Here is an 18353-nt window from a genome sequence, read left to right on the forward strand (position 1 = left end):
TCCTCCTTGTGTGCTGACTTCCTATGGGGTAACTTTGACTCCTTATGTATTTGCAGGTGCAGAACTGGTTTGTGTAAAAAAATATGTTTGCACGTCATGGGATGTGTTTGTTTGGACGTTATATTTACTGTGTAATTTTCTGTGTGCCGGTTTTTTTGTATATATTTTTTTGCATACGTTATTACCCGATGAACAAGGCCGGAGCTACATTAAAGACGAACGTATTCCGCTGCCTTTTAGCGCCACCATGTGGAGGTTCCAGAAGACAACAAATGACCTGAAAATAGCCTTGTCGGTAGTGAAGCGGGATTGTCCCAATAACAGATGTGTATTTTGTTTGGGGCTCAAAAAGTCCTTTCCTCGAAGCAATCGATAACTCTCTGTTATTGTGGTTACTTTGTCAGGTCAGTATGCACCCGAGCTTGAACCGGAAGTAAAACAGGCTGAATTGATTTTGCGTCCGTTCTTAACGCAAGATCATGGAGCTAAATGACCCCGACACTGATTCCCGATCATGTTATCAAGCTGACATATTAACAGAATACAAAATAAACAAGCCACTAAGTGCGAGTTGAAGGTTCTTCTTTAAAGACTGTGGTTAACTAAACAATATTGCCAGACAGATGGGAGGCGTTCGGCAGCCTGATGTTTTTAGGTCTAATTATATTATCACCAGGCCTGCATGGCTCTGCTGAAGAGGTGTATCTAGAGGCCAATTTATAATCATTTAGCCAACACCTGTTTAGGAGAAATTGACAGTCAAAGGGCACATTTAAAAAAAATCGCATATGTTCTCGTATTTATTGCTGCAATGTGAATGGGCTCCAGCTGTAAACAAACTTGGGAGACCAACACAAAGCAGGAATTAAAAGCAGCTCATCTGTTCTCTAACGAGCTAATTTATTTTCCTCTCATAAGGTGTAGCTTATCGGTTTTTTGGGGACTGCTTAATGACAATGAATGGTGGTATTTTGCTTGTTTAGATTAAGGTAAATGTTTTGAGACAAAGACAATGGTAAGGCTGGAATTTTAAAAAACACTATATTGAAGGTTTTCATTGATGTCCTGACCATCCTATTGCACCTTTGTTGTATTTTTATTTTGTATTTACTTCTGCGGCCTTTAAATACGAAGATTATTGCATTCCAATTCCGCAGACATGTTTCAGGAATAGCTAGGACAGCCCAATACATATAGCCCAATTTTGCGAGGGTATCAGCAATTCCATTGTTTGTGTTCGAATCAAATTGTTTTCCAAATTGTATGAAAACTGCAAAAGCTGTATGTGGAACAGTAATTTTTCCCAGCCAAAATGGGTTCCGGTACTACTTGGATGAATCTCCGGGGATGAATGAATGTGGTAAAACTGTTCCTGCATGTTATCCCTAATTACCGCATGACACACTTAGACTTGGGAGGTAAAACAGCAAGATGTGGTATGGGGGGGGGGGGGGGGGGGGAGTATTACCTCTCGAAACTCGCACGGGGCACGGCATGAGCCCCATAGTGCTTGCAAATACATTCCGTTAGTGGCAAAATGCGTCGTTTTTAGGGAACTGTGAGTCTTACATGACTGAAGAGTGTCAATCATGCAGAGTAACAGTGTTGTATTATTCGATCTTTACCATGGAATTCTCTCTGATATTCGTAAATGTTAGAGTTTCAGTGCACCTGTGCAAGATCCTGGAACACAAACAACTTTCTGTATATTTTCCATGTTTTGAGGTCAAACTACATGAGCAGAAATCTTGGGCAATTAGCAAAATTAAAGTATTTATTATTTAACAATTGTCCAGAATAGTAGGTTTGATTTAAAACACCACTCCGAAACACTGTACTTAGAGTACAAGAAAAACAAGCATTGAAAATGCAATAGGTCTCGTCATCGTTAAAGCGATTCTGTTTGTAATTAGGTGGCTTTTTAACTTTGCTTTTATTAGTGTTTTTCAAACTTCCATGTACATAACATGCATAAGTGTGCATATATGTATGTGATCAAGACTGTGGAGACAGTCGAAACGCGTCATGGCGGCATGCTGAGCAGAATTATGCACTAATAAAGCACCTTTGTTTTGGCACCGATTTTGGGTTCGACTCATCGTCATTTATCTGGTTGATACGAGAACTGGAGGCGCTGCCTGCGTCTGGCGAGGCTTTGTTCATATGTATATCTATGCATGCATTTATATTTGCATTTATATAGATATGCAGATGTGTATATATATATGTTTATGTATGTATGTAAATATATACACATACATATATAAATGCATATGCATATATATATATATATATATATATATATATATATATATATATATATATATATATATATATATATATATATATATATATATATATATATTTTGATGGGGTGACGGGGGTCTGTCAATAAACCACGCAAACTACAGCTTCGAGTGCCGTCTGCTTTTCTTGTATACGAGCGGGCGTGCAGAAATATATATATATATATATATATATATATATATATATATATATATATATACAGACACACACACACACACATATATATATATATATAAATGAGGGGTCAAAATCGACAGCGGTGGGGTTTCCTAAGTTGTCCCTAGCACAGGAGGTAAGCTGCATGTGCCAGGACCGCCGGGACACTAAGATCGTCAACACAAGTAGGCGGGCAAAACAGCAAAGCGCAAACAGGAGGCGCAGTGAAAGGTGCAAATGCAACGTAAGTAAAAACAAGCAGCGAGAAAAGACCACAAAGAGGCAGCGGGAACAAGCAGCCCGTCAAAACTCAGGGGCCAACTTCTGCTCTATAATAAACCTTACACCACTCCAACTTACCGACAAAGACAAGAAGATTCTCAGCTTAGGGTTATCATACTGCCCACCGTGTGACTTTAATTACGCGGACACAAGAATGGACGCCTATAGGTTCATAAGAAAACTCAAACTAAAAAAACATTTCAAGCTGCAACCCACTAGAAAGAAAGATCTGGGAGTACCAAACAGCCCAACTCTATTGGAAGCAGGAGACCGCACAGGATTTGAGGAAATTTGGGCCTTGCAGGAAGAAGGATGTCCATCGAGATCGGTCCCACTAGTAACTTCCAGTATTGATCTGGCCATATGCAATACCCCCTTTAAACCCAAATCCACCTTTTTACCGACAATGACACACGATAATCTGGATGTGTACCAAGAACTCATCACCAAAGATCTAAAAAAGTTGTACATAACTACAAACAGAAAACATGTTGCGGTGATCAAAATGAATCAAAGCTATAACAATCTAATAAAAAAACTTGATTCCAACAAGAACATTATAGTCCGACAAGCAGACAAAGGCGGAAACATAGTTCTGTGGCCGCGCCAAATGTACATTGATGAGGCAGAGTCTCAATTAGAGGACCAGTCTTGATACAGAAAAAGCAATCTGGTGGCAATCAGAACCGCATGGCAGGATCAAAACTCAAAGTTGGTTGCATGGAGGAGCGGTAACCTGATTTCAAAAGAGGAGTTTGGATTTCTTAAGAAGGAACACCCGGTTATACCATCTTTCCATCTGCTACCAAAAGTGCATAAACATATGGACAAGCCACCGGGGCGTCCAATAATTTCCGCCATCAACAGCTCTACTGAAAATATCTCAACCTATATTGACTAATTTTTGCAGGACAGTGTCAAAAACCTTAGGTTTTCAAGTGCAGCGCTGGGATGCCTCCGGGTAACCACGCGCTCTATAAATCTGCTTACATTACATTACATTACATGTACAGGACTCATCAGACTTTGTGCGAAAATTGCAAGATGTGGTGTGGAACTCTGAATGTCTGCTCATCACATTGGATGTAACTTCATTATATACTTCCATAAGACATAGTGATGGGATCAAGGCAGTCAGTCGTTACTTAGATAAACGTGCCATCAATTTCTCTGCCCATAACAAAATGTAGGTTTCCATGATCAGGGTTTGTTTGGATGTATGACATTACAACGCATGCTTTTACCACGCATGCTTTTACATTGCAACTTTTACAACGCATGCCTTTACAACGCATAGTGTTGAGGGGTGCTGGATAGTGAATAGTTTAATTTACTATTCCAACTCCAGTCCCCGTGCATATTAGGGAAGGTGTTGGATAGTCAATTAAATCTATTCCCTATCCTATAGCGCCCCCCAACGCAATGCGTTGTAATGGTTTGCGTTGTAAAAGTTGCGGTGTAAAAGCACTGCGTGGTAAAAGTTGCGTTGTAAAGGATGTTTCCCGGTTTGTTTGGAACAGAATTACTTCTTATTCAACAACCAGGTGTACCAACAAATCAGGGGGGTGGCCATGGGGGCCTGTTTCTCACCCAGCCTAGCGTGCTTGTACATGGGTTGGTGGGAGGAGCAGGTCCTCATGGGACAACATCTGACCACCATGCAAAATCATGTCTCGCTATATCTTAGGTATATTGATGACCTGTTTCTGATCTGGCAGGGATCCTTACAGGAGGCAGATACATTTGTGAAACAATTGAATGTTAATGACTTGAATTTGGAATTCACATCCACAATAAGTGCAACATCGGTCTGTTTCCTTGAAATAGAAGTGCACATAGAAAATGGGAGGTTATCAACAAAATTGTACAGGAAGCCGACAGCGGGCAACACTGTCCTACATGCGGCCAGCCAACACCCCCACCACTTGATACGCAGCATTCCTTTCGGGGAGATGCTGCGCATCAGAAGGATTTGTAGCACTGAAGTTGAATGTTTCAAAGCCCAGGAGGCCAGTAAGTTGTGATTCCTTGCCAGAGGGTATTCTGAGGGGATCATACAGAAAGCAATTGATCGTTTTAGAACCATCACCAGAATGCAGGCACTTACATCAAGAGCATCTTCTAAGGTGATAGATAATGAGGACATGTCTGATCAATCCAGAATTATTGTAACATACAATGGACAGCATAGGGAGATTAGAAAGATCTTTTCCCGTAACTGGAACCTGGTGACAGGGGATCCTGTCATTGGGGGTTTGGTGAGGAAAAAACCCGAACTCACTTTCAGAAAGTCCACATCCATGGCAGACAGACTGGTTAAAAATTACCTGGAGCAGCCAATTCCTGAGACTTGGATGGCTCTGAGCAAAGGATTTAAAAAGTGCATAAGCTGTAAAGATTGTAAGTATGGCTGCAACAAAACACAAGGCAGGTACTCTTTAGAGACAGTCCTGTACAAATAACGAAACGACTGACCTGCAAAACGGATTTTGCAGTCTATGTGTTCCAGCGCCCTTGTGAGCTTCGGTATGTAGGGAGTACCCGGCTGCCAGCTCACACGCGGATTTTACAACACATAAGAGCTATTACCACTAAAGATCAGTCATATCCGGTGGCCCGCCACTTCGAAAGTACCCATGATAGCGACCCTAAGCATCTACAAAATTACATCATTGACTGTGTGATGCCATTGAAACGGGGCGGCAACAGAGATGCTCTTTTACGGGTCTTTGAGACCCGATACATATTAGAGCTTGACAGCTGTACCCCGGGGAGCCTTAACGCTGGTGAGGATCTGTATACATGTCTTTAGATCCCCATATAAGTGAACATTGTGGGCCATAACAAGGCCACACAACATCTAGGGGTACTGAGTTAACACACATGGGATGTCACCCATTAATCTTTAGGATAATGGCCTTTGCAATCAAAACAGCCTATCGAAAAGATCTGTTAATAGAACAAAAATACAATGGAGGGGCTCCTACTTTGCACAATGTATTTCAACTTTTTATTATATGCACTTTGCACTTTTTTATAAATTCTTTTTGCACTATGCTGTTACAGCTGCTCTGCGCCATAGGGGTAGATATGAGATGTTTACATGTTGTAAAATAATTGCACATGCACTTTATATTATCCCACTTGGGATTTATTTGCACATGATTTAACGTGGAAACTGAAGGACATAATTGAAAACATATTAATGTAATTTTTTTATGGTGTTTTTATAAATATATATACTCAATTTAATATTTATATTTATTGCTAATGCGGAATTTTGCACATATTTATTACATTGTATAAATTGTGTATTGAGTTAGGATGAGACTCACTGTATTTTGCACTGCAGACGATTGGAGATAAGTTTCGCCATAGTCTTTCTACTGTTTCCAACTTAATCTTGGTGAAAGTGAGGTGTGGTAAAAATTGTCCGCCCTCTATGCTAACTACAAATACCTCCCCTTGGCGATGCATACACATCATGTGATCAAGCCTGTGGACACAGGCGAAACGCGCCATGGCGGACATGCTGAGCGCTAAAAGGCACGAATAATAGCACCTTTGTTTTGGCACCAGAATTGGGTTCTACTCTTCGTCATTTGTTCAACTGGAAACTGAGTTGGTGGCGCTACAGGCGTCTGGCGAGACTTCTTTACATATATATATATATATATATATATATATATATATATCAATTCAATGTCAATACTCACGCACTCTCAGGGGTCCAAGAAATAAACCAGGAGTTTATTCAATTGTTACGCGTTTCGACACACGAAGTGCCTTGGTCACCAAGGCACTTCGTGTGTCGAAACGCGTAACGGTTGAATAAACTCCTTGTTTATTTCTTGGACCCTGAGAGTGCGTGATTATTGACATCGGATTGTAATCTAAAACGTGCAGTTTGGGTTACCGGCACTTCCACGCGCCAACTGGCTACAGGACAGATCTCAACAAAGACCCAACTTGATATATATATAGATATATATATATATATATATATATATATATATCTATCTATATATATATCAGCCCTGCCGCAGGGCTGGCACCACTTGAGTAAATGGGGGCCAAGGAGCCCTTAAACAACCAGAGCTTCGAGTATGGGGCACAGATGTGGATGAAGAGCGTCATGCCGTCCGGGGCTCATGTAGAGCCTTCTTAATCAGTGAATTTCGAGCACCACCAATTGAGGATTTGAAACCGGACTACACCTCCCAGAACACAACATGAATGCTCATGACGAGTCGTCCAATCAGGACTCACGATAGGGTGTAATTAGGAAGGTGTGGCCGCCAGTGTGCTTTTTAACTGGTACTTCCCTTTGAAAAAGAGACATTCTCGAAACGCGTCAGGGTTGCGGATGGCTGTTTAAATTAACGGACTAGCACGACTGCTTTTACCAAATAAAAGCGATTGGGTACAAGCTTGTCTGTGCCTGAGTGCCGCCCAACTGTTGGTCACTTCCCCACAGAGATTGAATATATATATGTATATAAATATATATATATATTGGCGTATATATATATATATATATATATATATATATATATATATATATATATATATAACTGCTCCCAAGTTCTCTCTGCGTCAATCCATGAACGCGTTTCGGCGCTTAGCCTTTGACAATAGACAAAGGCTAAGCGCCGAGACGCGTCTTGTTTGTGCTGGGTTGCCAATAAAGAGTATTGGTACTGTTTAACCCCCCCCCCCCTTTCCCCCCCCCCTCCCCCCCCCCCTTGTGAGTGCTGTTTCTTGTTTATGGATTGAACGCAGAGAGAACTTGGGAGCAGTTATTTGGTCGGCGGGTACACCCCCGCCTAAAGAGCACCCGCTCGGGAGTGCAGCAGGCTGGTGGACTTGGGAGCTAGATACATATATATATATATATATATATAAATATATATATATATATATGGTTCAGCCGAAGGCTCAACACCGCCACAAGAGCGCCGGCAATCTCCCGCATTGAACCATCTTGAAGTGAAGTCGGTAAAACCGAAGAAGGGAGATTGGTGCCGCCGAGGACCTCACCTCGGTATTGGTTCTGGTGTCAGTTTCCAAGGCAGACTGACCCGGGGAAGCTTCGTGTCTAATTGATGCAATTGAAGCACTGTAACAACAGCAGCGCAGCGCTCTACCCACTGGAGGGTTACAAAAATTGAAACGGACTCCCTGACTCACGAGTACGATGGGGGTATGAAAAATATCAACTTAATTGGAACAACAACACCGAGGGAGACCCCCAAAGACAATAGAAAAAACTAGAAAACTCGGACTGTGAATCAAGGGGTCACGGAGTAAGACACGACCACAAGTCCCATAATGCATTTCAAACAGGAAGTGATTCCACAAATAAATGCCATTGGAGGCAAATGAAATGAGCAAAAACATCGGACTGGGGAGTGACTCAGAGCGAGGCTTACCTTTTGAAAAAGTTCCAGGAGGAATGAAACATGTCAAGGACTGAGCCGCAAGCCGCTTGTTTCATCTCAATAAAGGCAATTTTAACGAAGTTTCCTGGTGTGGCCAAGGTTTTTTTCCCCGTGGAAACAAACACTCGTGAGAATACATATCGGCTTGGTTCAGCCGAAGGCTCAACACCGCCACAAGAGCGCCGGCAATCTCCCGCATTGAACCATCTTGAAGTGAAGTCGGTAAAACCGAAGAAGGGAGATTGGTGCCGCCGAGGACCTCACCTCAGTATTGGTTCTGGTGTCAGTTTCCAAGGCAGACTGACCCGGGGAAGCTTCGTGTCTAATTGATGCAATTGAAGCACTGTAACAACAGCAGCGCAGCGCTCTACCCACTGGAGGGTTACAAAAATTGAAACGGACTCCCTGACTCACGAGTACGATGGGGGTATGAAAAATATCAACTTAATTGGAACAACAACACCGAGGGAGACCCCCAAAGACAATAGAAAAAACTAGAAAACTCGGACTGTGAATCAAGGGGTCACGGAGTAAGACACGACCACAAGTCCCATAATGCATTTCAAACAGGAAGTGATTCCACAAATAAATGCCATTGGAGGCAAATGAAATGAGCAAAAACATCGGACTGGGGAGTGACGCAGAGCGAGGCTTACCTTTTGAAAAAGTTCCAGGAGGAATGAAACATGTCAAGGACTGAGCCGCAAGCCGCTTGTTTCATCTCAATAAAGGCAATTTTAACGAAGTTTCCTGGTGTGGCCAAGGTTTTTTTCCCCGTGGAAACAAACACTCGTGAGAATACATATCGGCTTGGTTCAGCCGAAGGCTCAACACCGCCACAAGAGCGCCGGCAATCTCCCGCATTGAACCATCTTGAAGTGAAGTCGGTAAAACCGAAGAAGGGAGATTGGTGCCGCCGAGGACCTCACCTCGGTATTGGTTCTGGTGTCAGTTTCCAAGGCAGACTGACCCGGGGAAGCTTCGTGTCTAATTGATGCAATTGAAGCACTGTAACAACAGCAGCGCAGCGCTCTACCCACTGGAGGGTTACAAAAATTGAAACGGACTCCCTGACTCACGAGTACGATGGGGGTATGAAAAATATCAACTTAATTGGAACAACAACACCGAGGGAGACCCCCAAAGACAATAGAAAAAACTAGAAAACTCGGACTGTGAATCAAGGGGTCACGGAGTAAGACACGACCACAAGTCCCATAATGCATTTCAAACAGGAAGTGATTCCACAAATAAATGCCATTGGAGGCAAATGAAATGAGCAAAAACATCGGACTGGGGAGTGACGCAGAGCGAGGCTTACCTTTTGAAAAAGTTCCAGGAGGAATGAAACATGTCAAGGACTGAGCCGCAAGCCGCTTGTTTCATCTCAATAAAGGCAATTTTAACGAAGTTTCCTGGTGTGGCCAAGGTTTTTTTCCCCGTGGAAACAAACACTCGTGAGAATACATATCGGCTTGGTTCAGCCGAAGGCTCAACACCGCCACAAGAGCGCCGGCAATCTCCCGCATTGAACCATCTTGAAGTGAAGTCGGTAAAACCGAAGAAGGGAGATTGGTGCCGCCGAGGACCTCACCTCGGTATTGGTTCTGGTGTCAGTTTCCAAGGCAGACTGACCCGGGGAAGCTTCGTGTCTAATTGATGCAATTGAAGCACTGTAACAACAGCAGCGCAGCGCTCTACCCACTGGAGGGTTACAAAAATTGAAACGGACTCCCTGACTCACGAGTACGATGGGGGTATGAAAAATATCAACTTAATTGGAACAACAACACCGAGGGAGACCCCCAAAGACAATAGGAAAAACTAGAAAACTCGGACTGTGAATCAAGGGGTCACGGAGTAAGACACGACCACAAGTCCCATAATGCATTTCAAACAGGAAGTGATTCCACAAATAAATGCCATTGGAGGCAAATGAAATGAGCAAAAACATCGGACTGGGGAGTGACGCAGAGCGAGGCTTACCTTTTGAAAAAGTTCCAGGAGGAATGAAACATGTCAAGGACTGAGCCGCAAGCCACTTGTTTCATCTCAATAAAGGCAATTTTAACGAAGTTTCCTGGCGTGGCCAAGGTTTTTTTCCCCGTGGAAACAAACACTCGTGAGAATATATATATATATATATATCTCCACAATTTGATCTTTTCGACAGCGCGCTCTGGCAGTGGGTGCTTGGCGTGGAGGCCGGATCCTGGCCTCAAAATTCAATTTTAGAAACAAAAATGCACAGCACTTCGGAGTGAAAGTTCTTTAGCTTGTTTTATTCAAAACGGACCCACACAACGCGTTTCAGCCTCCTCGGCTTTGCTCAGCTTACATTAAAGATCTTCAACAGGGGAGTTACTGCAATATTTTGGTATTTATGTAGATGTTTAAAAAAAATGCTACATAGTCATGCAGAGTCCGCATTGGCCTGCCATTCTTACACCTTAATACATACGTTTGCCTAATTTTGAAACTACTTTGTGTTTAGTCTGTATCAGTGCAAATGGTAATGTTGGCCAAAGCATGGAAATAACACAATCTCTTGCTGAAGCGCTGCACAGGTCAGGCCAACAGCACGAATAAAAGCAGAACAAGGCATGCACATTAATCACTAGAACTTAAAACATGGCTTAAATAAACAAGCAACATGACCGCTGACTTCTGACCGAGGGAAGTAATGGCCAAGGAGTACTAATAGATGAGAGTTTTTGGAGGGCCAGAAGTAGTGTGTAAGTGTAGGTTTTAAAATTAATTAATTATACCGGGGAAGACCGCCAATGTAGCAGCATAGGCACCGTCACATGTTGCCGGGCAACAGGGAGGAAGCAGCTTTGAGTTCCGAGGAAGCGCCCGGTACCTTCTAACGACCAGGGCTTCCCTACGCCCGCAAAGAAGATCAGAGTGCTCCCAGGACAGAAAAGTGCCGCCGTAAAGGAGTGTGGACAGCCCAACGCCATCTTTGTCCTTCCGTGCGCGTGAAAGCACGCCGCCATGCGCGCGTGTGGACATCATACGCGAAGAGTTACCATGAAAATGGCAAGCTTAGCACAAGATGGTGTTGGATTGTCCAAAGTCAGTAGGGGCACTCGCATGCTGTCTGCATTGGACAGATGGTGAGAGCAGCTATCTTTGTCCATGCAAACGCGTGCATGCAAGCGCTGGGGAAAATCGATTACAAAAGGTTCTCTCCATGGCGAGAGCAGCGCATGCGCTGCTTTCACCAGGCAAGACCTAAAAAAAACAGGATTGGTACTCCAATACTAAGCATGCACATTTTGGAAATGAAACCTGGCCCCATTAAAAATCGTGGAAGACTGCACTATTCCTTCATGTCCAGCAGGGTGTCTGTATGGCAGTTTGTTTTCCCACTTTGTGAGGAAGACCCTTAACTTTGTCCTGCTTTATTTAAAGCAGTTTTTGCTACTAATATCAATGTTTTCGTGTTAATAATCAACTTCTGAGGAAGCTATCTTTCTTTTCACTGCTTTTTCTGAGGATTTTTTTTCTCTGACTTATAATGGTCGTGTTCCATTTCCTTATTGCTTTTATGTAAGATGCTGGCCTTCCTTAAAACTGCTCACCTTGTAGAGGATAACATGCCAAGCAAGGATGGCCACGATGCCTGTAGTTTGTGTTCCTGATTATCACTCAGAAAACATAATGTAGGAGGCTAAGGGACATATGAGGGTTTCCTCCTCGGAGCAAAGGAAGAGGAGATTTGACGAAGGATATCATCATCAGCGTCCACTTCTGCCTCAGTGCGGGAGTGGTCCCCATTCTACCCTCTCTTCTTTTCATAATGCCACTTCTGGAGGTAAGTGGGTCGCAACATGTCGTCACAGCACTCCCAATCTTGATTAACATTGAGGCGCTCGATGTCAAGAGACAGTAGCTTGATGCTGAAATATTAGACATTATGACATACCTACACAATGATGTTGATAGGTTCAGACATTTCTGTGTCGCTATCAAGGCATCTGTCGATAACGGGGAAACATTTCCTCAATCTGGACATTCTCATAGGAGGCACAGAGTAAGGAAAGAACCTGATTGGCATAGAAGCCATGCAGACCTCGTTCCTTAATGTCCCAGTCCTAGAAGAGGGAGATAGCACAGGTCATTGCCTCAAGATTAGACCTTGGGCTGGTCATCTTATGCTTGGTGTGATTTCTCACTGGTTTCTGCAAGAGGTACCCGGACGAGGGGACACATGGGTACGGCTGATGATTAGAACTGGGCCGAGTGATCATTTCATGTCTGCACAAGGTAGGACCAGCGAGCCAGCCTTCGCCAAGTCCTTTCCCACCCTCTTCAGGCTGTAGAGAGTGCTCATATAGGATGTAAGGTGAGTAAAACAAGAGTCTTATTGGTTCTCACCTGCACTTTTTGTAAGATATCTTTAAGCAAGTGAGTAAGGAGTGAGAGCTTCAGAAGGTTAAACATGTTGTTTATGCAGAGAGAACTTTCCCGAATGCCTCTTATTCAGAAGACCGTGTAATATTCTGTGTGCTAGACACAGGGCTTTTTGAGTCTGACTTGGCCTTAGTGTGATGCTAGTACATTGTTGTCATGGGAAGAGGTTTGGTCTGATTTCTTCTTGCCAAAGGTGAGTGGAGCAGCTTGAAGTTGTGCTCTTACATTTGCTTATAGTGATACTGCCCATGTCTAGGCTGCTTCCCGGTTGATTACCAGCCGGGTATCTCTGGTAAGTGAGGTTGGCAGCAGTAACTTGGATCATCTTGGGCAGAGCACCAGCCACCGCTTTAAGACCAGCATAAAGGCTAATTGCATCTCTTCCCACGGTAGGTTATTTGCTGGGTACAAACTCTCAGCCCTTCCAAGGCAACGTTGCACAGCAATCCATTTTCACGATTAATTGCCATGTATTAGTCACTGGCTCAGAGCACTATATAAATAAATGTACTCCCATAAACTACTCTTAATGCCCTTCATTAAGCCTGTTAACTGCCCGACATTTAGCTCCTGCCGGTTTTCTGATTTGTATTGGTTTCATTGATGAATGATGACGGGGTTCACCCTGTCACACTGTGCAGACTTTGGGAGAGAAAAGGTTTGACCTTCACCCAGTCTCTGCCTCAGTAACACCAACCCGCAAAAAAATGTTACTTAATATAAACCACAAAAAGTTTCAGCATCACAAACAATTTAAGAATTATCTTAGTATTTTCTGCATACAGTAACGGCTGTAATTGGCCATGAAAACTTTCAAAGAATTGGAAGGCAGGGTTTGTCATTTTGAAAATTCAAAGTAAGAACAGGTTGCAAAAATCGCAGTTCTTCTCACATTCAGGTCCTGCAGTAGAACACTATTCTCGCATTCAGGTCCTGCAGCAGAAAACTGTTCTCGCACTTAGTTCCTGCAGCAGAACGCTACTCGCATTCAGGTCCTGCAGCAAAACACTACTCTCGCATTCCTGTCCTGCCATAGAACACTATTCTCGCATTCAGGTTCTGCAGCAATACACTATTCTTGCATCCAGGTCCTGTCGCAAAACACTATTCTAGCATTCAGGTTCTGCAGCAGAACACTGTTCTCGCATCCAGGTCCTGCAGCAGAACTCTATTCTCGCATTCTGGTCCTGCCGCAGAACGCTATTCTAGCATCCGGGTCCTGCTGCAGAACACTATTCTCGCATTCGGGTACTGCCGCAGAACACGGTTCTCACGTCTTGGTCCTGCTGCAGAACGCTATTCTCTCTTTCAGGTCTTGCCGCAGAACACTATTATCACAGTCATGTCCTGCAGCAGAACACTATTCTCGCAATCATGTCCTGCAGCAGAACACTATTCTCACATTCAGCTCCTGCTTCAGAACACTATTCTCGCTTTCAGGTCCTGCTTCAGAACACTATTTTTACATTCAGGTCTTGAAGCAGAACACTGTTCTCGCATTCAGGTCTTGAGGCAGAGCACTGAGAGTTGAGAATTTCGACTGATGCTTTAAATTCCCATTCTGAGTGCCCCATAATCTCGGTAATTTGGCACAGATATGAACGCATTCCTCTTCACCTCAGCACGCCTTGGACAATGAGCAAAGCAATTTAGACCTCCTAAAGGAGGTACCAAAAGCATTAAGTGGCAAGATCTTGCGAATGGTAGAGTGCTGAGTGATGGCTGAAAATGTCCTGGACACGTCTTGGACATGGCTGCTCAGTGGACTGTGCACCGAAACGCCTCCACACAAGGGGATGAACTAGAGTTCCTCCCACTGGCGCCTCTCACAGTCAAAGGAGTTTCACTTGATGCCATGACTCTAGCATTGTCCTTCAGGTGAAGGTCCTGACACGCCCTAGGTTTCGAGACCAGCCTTCACTCATTGCCTCTGGGCTCATCTACACATCCTTGGGCCTTTTCATTCATGCAGACTATTCTGGTATTTCATTCTGAGTGTGCCATCCCCATTCCTCTTCTTGCTGACTCTCCTGGTAAGCGCTGTAATTCCTAATGGACAGGTCTGTGGTTAGGCATTGATTCTGCTCTTATTGTTATCACTTCCAGGGCCTCTATGAACACCAAGGACCTGTAGCACCCCCCCACACACACCCCCCCCACCCCCTCCTCACCACCACCACCACCTCTGCAGACTCGGTTGCGTTTTGGCAGGGTGCACAGGAGGCCGTATTAGTTCTTTGCTATTCCAGCTCACAGTGCCAGTTTGCACAGGGCACTGCCCTGTGCAGTCTCCTTGGTCAATGCAGAGCCACATTGCATAATTCAGACTAAGGACTAGGTGCCCCCTGTGGTGGTAGATGCTGCAGCCCTCCTCCTCCTTGCCATCTCTTAGGAACCTAATCTAGATTTGTGGGCGGTGAAATTCAAAGATTTGCAAATTCCCCCGTGTCTCCTACCAAAACCCTAGGTCGCTGTCCCTCCACTAAGCGTCTCCTTCCTTATTGGGAGAGGTGTTGTTCCAGTGACGTAGAAAGTGGTCCGACCGACCAGATTACACAAGAGCAAGTATCAAGGGGTGCTGTACCCGCAACCATTGTCGCAACTCACAAGAGTGTGCTTAACACTTTTTACTGTGACTGAGGAGGGGCATCTATTAAAATACGAAAATTAAAACGTTTCGGAAAATCTGACAATGCATTGCTGCTGAACATAAAAACTGTGTGGCTCTTTTGCTGAATAAAAAGATAATCTCTCATAAAAATAGCAACAACAACAAAAAAACAGTTACATTGTGACAAATGCAGAGAAAACAGCCAATCATAGCAAAGGAAATTTTACAGAAAATAATGTACACATGTCAATTGTTTTTTACCCAGACATAGCAAACAGTTTATGACAGACATTATTGATGTATGTGCTTCTTTAGAAGGATATTTCTAGCCGAGGGGTAACATTAGTCCCAAGTGATGCGGCAGTGGGTCAGGCGACAGTAGGCTCTTTGTTAAAGAAAAAAACAAAAAAACATTTGAGTGAATGGACGCTTTAAGCATCCATAAACTGACAGCCCACTTATTTATTGTAGCCGGGGGCTCTGTCTCGTGTGCGACGACCCTGTGTCCTCTCTAGGGACCCGTACAGCACCTGCCACTTTTTGTAGACACGCACAATAGCAGAGCTTGATTCCGGATTCCTTAGAACAGGAACTCCAGCGCTTTCGGTTGGCGGTTATCCCCATAAAAGCGTTTAACTTAGGATTTCAATAAATAGAAAATTGTTTGCTGAAGGCTGTGAGGCAAGGGAAAAAATATGTTTTGGGGAGAATTGGCAGCTATCCCAGGTTTGACCTTGGTAATGTAAAGATGGCTGTGGTTTAGTTGTAGATTTGAAATGTTTATTATTGAAGTTGGTCTTTTTTATTTCCCAAATCCATTTGAAAAAAGATGCTCGTGTGTCCCCTGGAATGATATGGGTTCCTTGTGATTTTAAGGGTTGTAACTGCTTCTTTTCGGTGTCTGCTGTTCTGTATATTCTGAGAGGATTCCCAGAATGTTAGACCTCTGAAGCGTTCTCAGTGACTTGCAATTGAGTGACTAATTAAACTGATCTTCTGTTCTAGGTTTTGCTTGTACAGGACACTAGGACCCACGAGACGTTTGTACTGAAAGTAAGTAATGCCCACCCGCTGTTTAATGCTGCTACAGGTTTATGTTGCACACACTTTTCAGGGCCTAGACTAGTACTCCAGGATGTATATGTACTTGGTGCGTTTCAGTGCTCATGGAGGTCAAAGGTCAATGATGCCTAATATGTCAGAAAGTTATGGTAAATTAATGAGGGTTGCTGCCCTGCTTGATTCACGTTTTCTCCTGTTCCACTTGTTGTTGACTCCGTGGGATTTACTTTACACGGGATCTGGCTAAGAACAATATTAATTTTACCTTGGGAGTGGAACTGTTCCCTAAAGTCCAGTTGCGAGCATTAATGATCTTTGCCGTACTACAAATGTAATTAGTTTATTATATAGATACTTCCCTTTGTCAAAATGTTTTGCTTAAGCGGTGCCCCAGCGGTGTACAAATAACAGAAACGATCACCAGAGTCTTCATACCTCCCAATTTGGTGATTTTTCAGACTTCAAGTAAACTTTGATTTCAAGAAATAATGTGTGCCATTTAGATGAACCAGAACTGTTCATGGGACGAAGGAGCTGTATCAACGGTGATATCTTTTCTTCTGAGGGTGCGAGGCGTTGGGAGCTAAGCTCTCCCTGCCCTAGTAGGGATCTGAATGACCTAGATAGCAAGATCTTTGCTCTCTTGGTCAGTCCCATGCAGCCCACACATGTCATTGGTGATACTGTGATCTCAGTGGAGTATCTGACAATATGACAAGGATTCTTTTGGGTGACCTAATCAGTGTATTATGGGTTTTTCAAAAGTGGTGGATATCATGGAGATTTCACTAAAAAGGACGAAGGTCCTCACCCATCAAAGTGAAATACTTCATTATTGAGCCCCTTATTGCCGTGGCAACCAAAAGGCCTTCACACTGGGCACCAACTGAAGCTCTTTAAGAGGAGACATATTTTGAGATCCTTCTCATTACTGGTCACGTAAATGGGACCTGCACAAGTTAAAACGCGTAAAGGATGGCTAAGTGATGAAGATCTTTATTAGCACCTCCCTATCGCATCAGTATAAGTAATTGTACAATGCAGGTCCTTAGTGATGAGTCAACATGTTTCTGCCCCCAAGCTGTTGTGACCTCTACTGGTCCACAGCAGTTAACAGGACCTGGCCACAACCCTCTCTATCAGAAATCTTGCTGTCAGTATTAAGTCACTCTTTACATCAGTCATAGAAGTATAGATTTGAATGAGACATAAAATATGTAGTTACACCTTGCCTGTGTGGTGCAAACTCTGGTGAAATGACATACGGGGATGATGAAAAAAAGATCTATTTTCATTTGGGGAGCCACGTAAATAGAGTCCACTAGCAATCAAAAGGACATTGATTTGATTGCATGGTTAATTGTGAAAGTTTCACTCTGGATCACCTCTACACAGAACACACACATGCGTCAGCATCAGAAACACTCTCACGGACCACCCAGTGAGAAGACTGTGTAAGTTGTGTGCAGTACATTGCTCACCAGAAGCAGTTCAATGTTGATCGAATACTGCTAGAGGAAAAGGTATAATTTGGTCAGGGGACCGGAGTATCCTTTCAAATAAGTGAGTGAAATAATTCACCATAAAAGAAAGGGTTTTCAAATACTCTGGGTATGGGGGGTTTAGCTTTAACTGCATTTCACCATTTCCTCCAGCAGTAGTTCATTGACACCAGTCACAGCCAGGTGGCTCTAATTCGAGCTGCTGCTGTTGGAAACTCATTACACATGACTTTTAATGAAAAATATTCTCATTTGGTGGTGGGTCAGTGTGTTTTGTGATGGTGATGCATAACATACATCGTAATCACACAGGCGCAGTCTTTCTTGTCAAGCATTCGATATTCATTAGGGCTTAAATCACATAAACCATCAGTAAATCGTCACACACAAAAAAAGGCAAAATAACTTGCAAAACGGTGAATTCTTATGCATGGTACAGCCTTGGTGAACACGAGTTAAATTACCTAACATTGTGTGTGATTTATGGCCAGCGAGTTCGCGCCTGTAGCATTCTTTGTGTATGGTCTGTTTCCTCCTGTGTGTGGAGGGGGGGGGGGGAGGGGGGGCTCCTGT

General features: G+C 43.5%; 1 protein-coding gene across 1 annotated transcript in view; it reads left to right on the top strand.

The window, feature by feature from the left end:
• Nucleotides 1-18353, top strand: part of RPS6KC1 (ribosomal protein S6 kinase C1) — a 518969-nt gene that overhangs the window by 321409 nt on the left and 179207 nt on the right. Inside the window, exon 10 of the mRNA XM_086927875.1 lies at nt 16222-16269. Coding sequence (XP_086784001.1) covers nt 16222-16269 — 48 coding nt within the window. The remainder of the gene's footprint in view (nt 1-16221; nt 16270-18353) is intronic.

The sequence above is a fragment of the Lissotriton vulgaris genome, chromosome 6 (assembly GCF_964263255.1).
Source record: "Lissotriton vulgaris chromosome 6, aLisVul1.2, whole genome shotgun sequence".
Classification (NCBI taxonomy): Eukaryota; Metazoa; Chordata; class Amphibia; order Caudata; family Salamandridae; genus Lissotriton; species Lissotriton vulgaris.